At 43.4% G+C, this 12,601-nt stretch overlaps 1 protein-coding gene and 1 long non-coding RNA gene across 7 annotated transcripts in view; both read left to right on the top strand.

Moving 5' to 3' along the window:
• The window catches only part of LOC113934927, a 210,307-nt gene extending 200,619 nt beyond the window's left edge, over nucleotides 1–9,688 (top strand). Inside the window, exon 4 of the long non-coding RNA XR_003523837.1 lies at nucleotides 9,529–9,688. This is a non-coding gene — a long non-coding RNA (uncharacterized LOC113934927). The remainder of the gene's footprint in view (nucleotides 1–9,528) is intronic.
• A 638-nt stretch (nucleotides 9,689–10,326) lies between these two features.
• The window catches only part of GRIN3A (glutamate ionotropic receptor NMDA type subunit 3A), a 150,572-nt gene continuing 148,297 nt past the window's right edge, over nucleotides 10,327–12,601 (top strand). For 5 of the 6 annotated variants that reach the window (XM_027616515.2, XM_027616513.2, XM_027616514.1 and 2 more), the window contains exon 1: nucleotides 10,805–11,531. In XM_027616515.2, coding sequence (XP_027472316.1) covers nucleotides 10,833–11,531 — 699 coding nt within the window. In that variant the 5' untranslated portion in view covers nucleotides 10,805–10,832. Of the gene's footprint in view, nucleotides 10,458–10,804; nucleotides 11,532–12,601 lie in introns of those variants that run through there. The other variant, XM_027616517.2, reaches the window with a different exon arrangement.

Consider the following 12,601-nt stretch of genomic DNA (forward strand, 5'->3'; position numbering starts at 1 on the left):
TCAGAAAGTATTAACAATTGTGCGCCCTCCATAGATGTCGATAGCAAGCTGTCAGCTTTTACAATCAGCATAGAAGTAGTCCTACTTCTTCAGAGCATCAACAACACGGCCTTAAGCACTTTGATCTCTATATTTTAATCTTCCTATGTGATTATATGTAGCTCTTTAATCTCACTGAAGTATATTAGGTAAAGAGTGAGCTTTCTCAATGTCACTTCTAAGAAGAGGTCACTAAACAATAGCATCCCCCACTGTTTTTATGCCTATGGACGGGAATTATGTTTTCATATATTTTTCCTTCTTGATAATCAATTTTCCTTAAATTGGCCAATATAAGTTTTTCACCATCAAAAATGTACATTTGAAAGCTAAATTAAATTTTAATTATGCAGAAGTAAAGTGGTATTTCTATAACTCAAGGTGCGACCTAGTTGGAGACCATAAAATTTGGAAACCCCTATGGTTACTATGACAAATACAAATATATATTTCTATGTCTGTATACATATATTAACCTTATATTTAGGCTTTATTTTATCCTATTAGCCCCACATTATGATTTCTGGCATATATTATCTTTTCTTTTATCTGTCATTCTTCTGTCGATTCCTTTATGTTTGATATACTTACAAAGAACCCAATAGCATTCAGGAAGTATCTTCCATTTCAAGCTCTATTCCTCATATCTTTTTAATGCTTTGTTAGAATGATAAAATTCTCCAACACTAGTGAGATCTCAAAGCAGGGACCTTCTCATTTGTTTCTGCGTTCTACACTAGCATGCCCCTGACACAGAGCCATGACATGCGGTGTCAACAGTTAGTAAATTATGAGTATTCCCAGCCTTTATCTAACTCTGGCTACTGAGGAAGATGCTGGCTTAAAGTCCTCAGTCACCTGACAACTGGATTGGGCCTGGTTCTTTTGGGGGAAGAAAGCTAGAGGCAGAGAAAAGAATGGGAGAAAACAGGCTAACACTGAGGAAATCTTCAAACAGGATAGGCTGGCAGATTTTAGGGACAATTTGGGATGAAAGAAATGTGAAAGCACTTTCAGTGAAGAAAGAAATGAATGGGAAAGATTAAAAATTTAAAATATTACTGCAGTGTATATATATCTCTTCATGCTATATGAAAAATGCAAGTAAAGTATTTGTTATCTTAAGATTACTTTGTGACTGGATGTGATCACTTTAACCTTGATACCACTTAAACTAGGTACCGTGTGAATACATGGAATGTTTTTTTTCATAAGTCCATGCTGAGTATGTTCAATTTCATGATGGTTGAAGATCTTCATTGTGTTGGATCACGCAAAGGATGTGAATCTTCACCATGTGAGAATGTAGAAGTAAATTAAAGTGCTTAGACTGAATGTAAACTATCCGCAGAATATACTATGGAGACATTTGAGGGTTTTTTTCTTAACCCATAAATCTCTGCTTTATCTTTGGAATATTTCTCCTAAAAGTGAACAAGATGCATCTAGTTAAATTTTTTTTCCCACTGATTTATACTTGTGTCTCAGTCACTTTGCTGTAAAATGGATACCAAGAAAACCTCAGCAACATAAACCATAGCATTTATTTGTCACTCAGCAGAATACTGTTCACTGGGGCTCAGCTGATCGAGGCTGAGGTAAGTTGGACTCAGCTCCCACCTGCAGTTAGGTCCAGGTCTGTTCTACAAACCTCTCATGGTCTTTGAACCAGCAGCCATTCAAGGGATGTTCTTCTATGGGTGAAAGGGATAAGCTCAAAAAAAAAGAAAAAAAAAACCGAAGCTCAACTGTGCAAGCACAATTCAAGCCTTCATTTGCATCATGTCCACTAAAATCCCATTGATCAAAGCAATGAGTTAGCCAACCCCCAAGTCAAAGACTAGGTAAATACACGTTACCATAGCATGAGGTCATATTACTACTATGGGGAATGCAGAATTGAGATGGATTTAACTTATACATATTGCTAAATTATATTTTTATTATACATATATTACATTTCACATTATATTATATGTGAATACATTGCTAAAGCCTTTCATACTACACTCATACTCAGTAATTACCATATTTTCTGATCTTATGAAAAACACAAAGATTGTATTGGCTAGTTTCATTTCTTTAAGCCATATCCCTTCACTATGTAGACAAAGAAGACTTACTGGTATTAGAAGAATCAGAATGAAATAATGCCTGGGAAACCTATAGACATTGTGGTTGCTTCAAAACTGTGGATGTGCCAAAGGGAACAAACTATAGGCAATCTCTCTAGCCATCCCATACACACACAGCTGCCTGCACCACTAACTGTGGATGCGTCCAGGAAGAGCTTCCTGGCCACCCACTTCTGGAATGAAGATGATGTATTTTGGCACGGGGGAAGATACCAGTAAAAAAAAAAAAGAAAGAAAATCCGTAATAGCAAATTTAAACCCCATGATGGAGAGGCTGATAAACCAGGAAAATCACAACTTGATTTAGAAAGCAGCAGGGAGCTAGTAGGGAGACTTAAAGAGGAAGATTGAATAGCTGGTACAATAGAAAAGAAGATTGCTTTTGCTGAAGACCATTTCGAAACTCCACAGAAACATGACTGTGCCACTAACCAGATGAAGGACTTTAGGAAGAGCCATAATAAGGTGGGAGGAAACTGCAAATCTCCCAGTTAAAAAACACGAATGAGGATTAAGACAGATACGGTCATTAGAAACAAATGGGCTGCAAGTGTTTTCATTATCAGAAAAGCTCAGCCCTCACCTTAGAGGCATCAAACGTCAGAGCCAAACAGGGGTCTTTTTGCCTTTCTGATCAAGCAAATCAGAAGAGAAACACCAGCCTACACCCCACCAGCTCCACCAGCTGCGGTCATCATAGTAGATGTTGTCTCCTTGTTTTGATTGCTATAGAAGAAATGGGGTTGTAGTTCTGTGTCTGCCTTAAGCTGTGGAACCTTGGGCTATCATTTATTGACCCTCTGCCTCAGGCATCAGCTATTCATAATTGATTTAAAACTATATAAATATATTAATATATCTACTCTCTTTGACTTGAGAGAGAATTAAAAAAATTCTGCAAGAAAGCATTAAGCTCTTCAAAGAGGTGTCATCCCATTCCAGAGTACAGTAGTTACTATTTTCATCCTGCCTCATCTTAATCAGTCTCATTAGACCAGCATTCTTAATGGATGAAATGTTTTCCCATTGAGTTCTTGGTAGAGTTCCATGTGATCACAAGCTAATCATTGCTGCTACTGTCTGAGTCTTGCTCAGTTTGCTTTTCATAGTGTACCCTGCAGTGATAGTAATGTTGGCGGTAGGGGCCAACTGATATTTTTTAAGAAGATTTATTTATTTATTAGAGAGAGAGAGAGAGAGCATGTGCCAGAGCAGGGGGGTAGGGGGTAGGGGCAGAGGGAGAGGAAGAGCATCCTCAAGCAGACTCCCCACTGAGCACGGAGCCCCATGCAAGGCTCAATCCCAGGATCCTGGTATCATGACCTGAGCTAAATCGAGAGTCGGGTGCTTAACCCTCTGAGCCATCCAGGTGCACCCTACTGATTTTTCTAACCCAGTGATGGTACACCAAAAGAAAAGGGACAATGTATTTCTGAGGGGATTTCAAATTCTGGAAGAGATCATTTCTATTTCGACAACAATTTCTAGATGACTAGCTCTTATTTCAAAGAGAGGCTCAGTTCTCAGAAAGTTCTCCTTCAGCATAATCATGAGATTATTTTTTTCTGTCTTTATCAATGATAGCACCTGGAAATGGCATGAAGGATAATTCTGCTCAGCAAAAGGTCACACTCCATAATACGATGTATATATCCAAACTCATTTTTGAGTGATCTAGCTTATACCATGCAAACTTCAATCCTTTGTTCAAGATAGAAGCCTTGTCAATACAGTATGTGAAGAGGAGACTCCAGTCATGCCTTAGAGAGCAGAAAGGTTCCCTTTGAATTGAACTTTTCCCAATGAGATTATTCCAGAAGCACCATCTCAAATCACAGAGATTTTCACATATTAAAAAATTCCTTGAGATCCTGAGTATGCGGTTGCTGAAAAGAGATCCTAAGGAGGATAATAATGAGTTATAAGATAATATTTCCAATGACATTTAAAACCATAGCCAAGAGGCACCTGGGTGGCTCAGTCATTGGGCGTCTGCTTTCAGCTTGGGTCATGGTCCCGGGGTCCTGAGATCGAGCTCCACATCGGGCTCCCTGCTTGGCAGGAGGCTTGCTTCTCCCTCTCCCACTCCCCCTGCTTGTGTTCCCTCTCTCGCTGTACCTCTCTCTGTCAAATAAATAAAATAAAATCTTAAAAAAAAAAAAACCATAGCCAAGGTAAGAGTCATTTCACATATGAAATAGACAAAAATATCTGTTAGAAAGTTTGTGGCCCAATAAGAAAATAGAAAATCACAATCATTCATGCCTATTTATGTGTAGTATTAAACAGTAAGAAATCCATTTCTTAAGATCTCCTTAAATATTAAGACTTCTAGAGTTGGCATTTACATACTCTGACAGTGATAGCCAAGTAACTTTACGATTATGTTCATCTCTGTACATTAGCTAGATAGTGGTTCCAGAGTCAGTCAGGTCTGATCATCATGCTTCCATTCACACTTGGAAGTGGAAATGAAAAGAATTTGGACTTTGGAGTCAGAGGATCAAATCTGATTTTGCTTCCCAGTTCTTAGCAAATGATTCAACCTCACTAAGCATGAGTTTCATCATCTATAAAATAAGGATAACACAGTCTATTGAATCATAAAATTAAAAGATCATGTATGCAAACTGCCCCACGTGTAGAAGTCACTCAAGATAATAAGCTCTAGAATGATAAAGATTTAATAATTCTTTTCTGGTGAAAAAACCTTCCTTAAAACATCTTTCTAAAGAAACAAAAACTGTTTTTCTTAAACAAAATACTTTTCCAGATGTAAGGCATGAGAACCATGAAGGCAAATAGCCTTTGCAAAAGTCCCCAATTCTTTGGCTACAGCTATAAAATTCGTGCTACAAACTGGGCACAAAAAAGTCCTTTAAAAATCTTGCAGTTTGTGATGGACCAAGTTTTATTCCAAAACTCATTTGGATAAACACGAAATTAGAGTGATTATTACCAAAGGAAAAAGAAAGAGAGAGAGAGAGAGAGAGACTACCACATTGGCCTTTCCAAGTCCTATTTGAGTTTCCTGTAGTGTGTGGTTTAGGAGAAGAATCAAGAAATCCAAACACTCAGCTAATAATCCTGGTGGATGTTGAAAAGGCCACACACTTGTCACAACTGATAACTTACTCCCCTGACAATAACTAGACTGAGGACACCCCAGTGTTCTTTTTCATAGCTGAAAGGCAAAAAACTATTGGCAGTTCCTAATTTGTTGATAGGTAATAGTCCTGGCCTGAATTTGGTTTCCTGGGTGTAGGTGATCATGTGGTACAAAGGAGGAGACATTCCCCTTTATATTTTCCAGTGTCATGACAAAGAGTGAGCACTATTTGAAATAGAAAAGACAGACTAATTTTTTGCTTCCCTTTCTTTGCCCCATTTTCCTAGCTCCTGATGCTCCTTTTCTCTTATTCCAGTCCCTCAGGTTGCCTAAAACTCCTTCAGTGAAATCCTTCTTAGTCTGTTCTTATGTCCCTAAATCCCCTTGTAATGCAAAATGAACACCTTCCCCCCATCAAAAAAAATTCCCAACAGGATATTAATTTTACAATAATCAGGGTTAAATAATTTATCCTAATAATCCCATAACCATGAAAGTTACTTGCATTTTTTGAAAAGAATGACTAGTGCCAAAATTAATGCCTAATGAGTAGAATATAGAACGGTGTTATAAGGTATCAAGTGAATATAGGCTTTTTTTTTTTTAAAGGGGGAACAAAAAAAGAATAATTAGGCTTTAGATAGATTGGCCCTTAGGGTCTGCTCCTCAAAATTGACCCGATTCTTCTGTGATTCATTCCCTCTTCAAACTCTGCTACCATCGCTTCTCTACCAATTCCACATACTTTTTTAAAATTTTTGTTATTTAAGTATAGTTGATATACAATGTTATATTAGTTTCAGGAGCACAACAGGATGATTCCACAATTCTGTACATTACACAATGTTCACCACAAGTGTAGTTACCATCTGTCACCACACAATGTTATTATGGGATTATTGACTATATTTCCTATGCTGTACTTTTCATCTCTGTGACTTAATTTATTTTATAACTGGAAGCTTGTGCCCCTTCATTCCCTTCATCTATTTTGCCCATCCTCCCCCAACCCCCTGCCTTGTGGCAACCACCACTTTGTTCTCTGTATTTATGATTCTGTTTCTGCTTTTTGTTTGTTTGTTCCTTTGTTTGGTTTGCTTGTTTTTACCCAGGAGGATTCCCATGAACACAGGGTCTCTGGCAATAGAGACAAAGACGTTGATGTGAGGAGGGAACAATTTGGGCTTAGGCAATTATTAGCTAGAGGTGAGCACGTTTTTCATCTGAATATTGATCAACAACAACCACCACCTACATTGCTAATATCACATAAAAGTCTGACCCGGAGATAGGAACATGGCATTTAATATTATTGCCCATTTACAAAAACAAAGCTAAATATAGGTAGAACTTGAAATCTGTCAGGGTATAGGCAAAAAGAAAGAAAAAAGGTAATTTCCCAAGCCTTTAGAAATATGTGACTGAACCGAAAGGCCTGCAAAAAGCCTCCCATTCCCATGGAACTTGAAAGGGTTCATAGGAGTCCACACACTGCCTTGTAGACAACTGCCAGGAGCTGTCACCACAATCCCAGTACAAAGGAGAAACCTGTGCTTCAGGAGGTTCAATGTTGCACCCATAGGGAAACGGTGCTGAAAATAGAATCCAAGTTTCTGACTCCTACAGCATCCTTCACTGCAGCCTCTCCTGGGTGACCTCCAGAATATCTCAGCATCTGGTTTACCGGTTGCTGGTACCAGAAAGCACAGATGTGCACAAAAGCACATTTTAAATTGTGAGCATTTGGATTAGCTTTTGTTTATTTGACTCTCCAACATGGGTTCTTAGATCAGTAGTTCTCATTTAGAATCTGGTAATAAAAAGAGTTTCATCTTCTCTGGGTGAGCCAATGTTGAAATTTGGCTGGTTCTTGCTACCAATAATGCAGCTGGGGTGAACTCAGAGTCTTGAATCCACGCTGCCACTCACTAACTATGCAATGACTTTGTGCAAATAACTCAACTTTTCTCAAATAACTCAACTTTTCTCAAATTCCTATCCTATAGAATGGTAATAATTAACATGAATCTGAAAAAGTGGTTTATGATTTGACAGTAATGTCCTCTCTCACATGGATTATTGCCAACAGCCTTATATCTGGTCTCCTGACTCCTACCCTTGCCTACCTTTCATCTATTATCAACAGAGCAGCTAGCTAGAGTAGTCCTGTTAAAACATAAGTCCTGTCGCTCTTCTGCTTAACACCTGCCCCCATACCTTCTCACCCCCTTCAGAGTAGAAGCCAAAATTCTTCATTGGCTTACATTATCTGCCACCTCCTCATTGCTTCTCTGGCCTGACCTGTCACCATTCTTACCTAGAGCATTTTGCTCCAGCAACTCTGGATGCCTCACTATTTTTTGTTAAGATTTTATCTATTTATTTGAGAGTGAAACTGAGAGAGATCACAGAGTGAGAGGGAGAGGGAGAAGCGGACTCGCTGCTGAGCAGAGAGTCCAACATGGGCTCAGTTGCAGGACCCTGAGATCATGACCTGAGCCAAAGGCAGATGCTTAACCGACTGAGCCACCCAGGCGCCCCTGGACCCCTCACTATTCCTCAGACATGCCAGAAACACCCTGCCTCAGGGCCTTTGCACTTGCTGTTTCCTCTACTTGGAAATTCTTGTCTTGAATGTTTATATGAATCACCTCCTCACCTCCCTTTAACTCTTTATTCAAAAGTTATATTCTCAGAGGGGTTTACCCTGGCTCTGCTCTCTAAAATTACAACCCACTCTCCTCCTAATGCTTCCTCTTTGCTGGTCTACTTTTCTTATTAGCATCAACTAACATATCCTACATTACTTCTTCATATGCTTTATTGTCTGTCTCTCCCACTAGAATATAAGCTCAATGTCAGCATTTTGCTCACTCATTAAATATGTGGTTTGTGGGGGAAAAAAACCCTCAACTTCCCTGATCTGGAGTTTATTCATCTACCCTCAGGACAGTTCTGCAGCAATGCCTGGCACAGATTAGGAACTTAATAAATGGTTGTTGAACTGATGACCGAATCTAAAAGAGCTCTCAACATTATGACCATTGAAGCATGAAAAAGGAGAAGAAGGAAGCAAAAAGAGAAAGGGAGATGTGAGGAAAGGAGAGAAAAGAATCATGTCAGAGACACTCAGGTGACAGTGATATGGATAAAAAGAACCAAGCAGCAAAAGACAACAGAAAAGGGAGCCAGTACATCATCCTCAAAAAGCCCAGGAAAGAAACAAAAAATGAAGCACAGGAAGGAAGGGCTGTTTGTCACCGTGAACACTCAGTATTTGCAAGATTTAGCTATGGTTTTATCATGAGCTCGTAGAGCACGTTCCTCAGAACCTTGGGAATCATCTCTTCTCCTGTGAATAAGCAGTTCAGCTGTTCCTTCAAGGGGTCATGGACTTGAGAGGCCTAAAGAACGTAGGATCAAATTAACCAACAGACCCATCTATTCTTCATCACCATCTATTTTCTTGAGAACCTGATTTGAACATGTATGTAATGCCAAATACTAAGATAACCACTCGAGGGCATGGTCATCATCTGGAATGTCACACTCCTCGATGCACACACACACGCAAAGAAGCACATCTTCTTACTACACAATTAATAGATTCCCAGTTTTCCTGCAATGCAAGGACCACAAAATTCTATACTTTTCTTATTCAGTGCCCAATCAGTGGAATCCTCTGAAGCGAGCAAGAATTTCCAGCATCCATACATGGGATGCTCTCCAGGGGCTCAAGAGGGACCCTTTCCCTTGCGGTTCACCCTTTATTATGATTTTTACTCCTTTTCTTTTCTGGCACCCCAGGCTTGCAGGAGCTATTTTGGTTGTCAGATAAGTTTTGCTCTGAGATGCCTTTAAAGGTCTGTTTTGAGGAAAACAGCATTCACTTTGCAACCTTCTTGGGAATTTTATTTAGTGAGAGCCTCTTCATCCCACGGATTTAAAGCATGATGGAAACTTTAGCTCATGAATCAAAACAGCCCTCCAGAGCTAAAAGCTAGCTGTATTTGCATAACAATTTAGCAGCTCCAAACAGCAAGGCAAGGTCAGGTGAAATAAATTGCCAAGGTCAGTGTTCTCTTGAAGTGGTATTGAAATTCAGAACCTGCAGTTCCCCAGTCTTCCTTACCCCAAGGATGTGTCTCCTAATCTCCTTCTAAAGGATACCGTGGCATAAAATAAATCTGCATGCGTGGTAACCACAGGCCTGCCCTTAACCCTCTCCTTTGCTTCTAATTTCAGATTCAGATCCTGGAGGAAGAGACCAAATCCTAAGCCACTGACTTCACTGCATTACTATACAAATGAAAGAACTTACTAGAAACAGTGATCTGGAGGACTCGGTCTAAACTAGAAACTGCTGTTGATCGTGCCTGAACTCCAAAAGTATTTTGAAGCTCTTTAATTTCTTGGTCAAATAAATAATTGCTTCAAATTCAATTTTTACTTCTGAGAATCTAAAAACATAGGGAATCCTTCAAAACCGCAAAAGCCCACGTGCCCGAGAGAAGGAAGCTGAGGAGATTAAATGTGTAAATTATTCTCGCTTTGGTGCCCTTAGCGAGAAAAACCTTTAAAGCGACACACCGAAGAGAAGCTCGTTAAAGTCACAGCTTCTTAGAACCTATCCCAGTGAACCACTGGAATTCAGAATCCTCAGGCACAACTCCGAATTCGGAATTCTCCGCGGCTCAGAGTCCTGGGTCGCACGGAATTTCGCAAGCCAAGACCCGGCGCCTTTGAGGGGAGCGGACTTTCCAGGGGCGCGGGAAGCGCCACCCGGGAATCTCACCATCAGTGGGCGTTTAGCGCAGCCAAGCGACAGGCTGGCGCCAGGGCTCAGTAACAGGGAGGCGCCGGCTGAGGCGGGGAGAACTTTGCGCTCCGAGCAGAACCACCCTTTGCTGGCCAGTCGCGTCACTCCTCCGAGGAAGCAGGCGGCGGCGGCGGCGACAGGGCGGAAAAAGGAGCGAGGCAAGGAAGAGAGGAAGTAGCAAGACAGGAAGAAAGATGAAGCCAGTGCCGGGGGGCCCCGCCAGAGGGTGGCCGACGGCGGAGCAAGGAGGATTTGGCTTCTTTTTCGCACTCGGGGCGTGAACGCCTTCTCCTGCGCGACCCCGAGGAAATAAGTGGGTGTCACCTGGGCAGAAAAGGAAAAGAAAAGAATCCAAGTGAGCGCGTTGCCCCCTTAGGAACTCCGGTTGCTTCCCAGCCCAGCCTCCCCGCGGGGCCGGACGCAGTGCCCGAGCCGCCCTGCAGATGGGGCGGGCAGGGAACGGGCGCCCAAGCCGCGGGTGACCGGCGACGGCCCGCCCGCCTGCCCGGCTCCGCGCAGGGACCGGGCGGGCAGAGGATGTGAGGCGGAGGGACCTGGGCGCGCTAGGCTCCAACTTGGATGGCCCGGAGACCGCTTCGGCTCCTGGGGGCGCTTCGCCGCTCAGAGTGAGCTGCCCGCGGGACCTGGGGGTGGAGACCTTAGGCAGCGGCCGCAAGGGGGGTGAGCCGGGCGCAGGAGGGGGCGCGCTTTCTCCCTGCGGATCTCAGTAATGAGGAGACTGAGTTTGTGGTGGCTGCTGAGCAGGGTCTGTCTGCTGCTGCCGCCGCCCTGCGCTCTGGTGCTGGCCGGGGTGCCCGGCTCCTCCTCGCATCCGCAGCCCTGCCAGATCCTCAAGCGCATCGGGCACGCGGTGAGGGTGGGCGCGGTGCACTTGCAGCCCTGGACCACGGCCCCCCGCGCCGCCAGCCGTGCTCCGGACGGTAGCCGGGCCGGCGCCCAGCGGGATGAGCCCGAGCCAGGGACTTGGCGACCCCCGGCGCCCTCGCCCGGCGCACGTCGGTTGGGGAGCGCCTTGCATGGCCGGGGCCCGCCGCGCGCCCGAAAGCCCGGGGAGGGCGCGGGGGCCGAGACCCTGTGGCCTCGGGACGCCCTCCTCTTCGCGGTGGACAACCTGAACCGCGTGGAAGGTTTGCTGCCCTACAACCTATCTTTGGAAGTAGTGATGGCCATCGAGGCGGGCCTGGGCGACCTGCCGCTCTTGCCCTTCTCCTCCCCAAGCTCGCCGTGGAGCAGTGACCCTTTCTCCTTTCTGCAGAGCGTGTGCCACACCGTGGTGGTGCAAGGGGTGTCGGCGCTGCTCGCCTTCCCCCAGAGCCAGGGCGAGATGATGGAGCTCGATTTGGTCAGCTCTGTCCTGCACATTCCAGTGATCAGCATCGTGCGCCACGAGTTTCCGCGGGAGAGTCAGGTGAGAGGAGTGGGGCGCCACTTGGGGGCCGGGACCTTATGGAGGGGAGGAGGGGAGAAAGGGGAAGGGCGAAGTCCGGAGGGACTTGGGGCTTTACAACTTTGATATTGTTTAAGGATCGGACCATATCCATAGATGGTTGGTTGAAGGAGTTCAGTAAAAGTAAAATAAGACAGTGTAAGTGCGGATGGAAATAAAATAAGAGGTAGGGGTAGCCGATGGAAGAAAGGAAGTGGGGGGAATAAGCGAAAAAAATACTCCTGTTTTGACCAGCTGGGGAAACCTAATGAATGCCAGAGGGAAGTAGAAGTCAAAGTTCAGGAGCGTGGAGAGCAATGGGTTTTCTAAAGACGAGCGCGGGGGAGGGCGATGGAAGATCCCTGACAGTGCTAGCGGCTTTCACTCCCAAGAGGAACTGAGCATGTGGCGCCACGAGCTGCATCTACTCTGACTTCTTTAGAAGGTGTGCCTGAGGCTTGGGCGGTGGTGTACGGAAGGAAACAGCCCTCTGAATTCCTATGAGTAAATAGGAAATTTGCAACTAGTACGGAAGCAATAGGAAAAGAAGGGCGGTTAATTATGCCTGGGCATTGAAATGCAGTAGAATTATTATCTGGTAGCGTAAAAATCGATGGGAGGACTCATTTGGGATCGGTTTTTTGGTTCCTACCTTTCTGTGTCATGTGGGCTCAGAGACTGGCTGTATGCAGTGGCTGTGTTCAGCTCATTTCTGTCTCAGTGATCTAGGACTAAAGAAAGAATGCTTTCGTTTCTTATAGGTTAAAAAATTGAACGTATTTTTAATAAAAGAAGCTATTTGTGAATTTACTGTTGACAATAATATAAATATTTAAAGAGAGGGCGGGGTCCTTTCAGCAATAGGAGTTTGCTGCATTTTGTGCATTATTTTTATCAAAATATCAAGCTTCATTAAGCCTTACCCAAAGTATTTATAAAAAATAGGTAATCGGTGTTGGCCCCATGTTAAAGATTGAGGAACTAAGGAAAGTTTTGGTCAGTGTAGTAATAAAGAGTCCAGACACTGGAGAATTTCTAATTCTTCATATCAT

This window comes from Zalophus californianus, chromosome 13, assembly GCF_009762305.2.
Source record: "Zalophus californianus isolate mZalCal1 chromosome 13, mZalCal1.pri.v2, whole genome shotgun sequence".
NCBI classification, from domain to species: Eukaryota; Metazoa; Chordata; class Mammalia; order Carnivora; family Otariidae; genus Zalophus; species Zalophus californianus.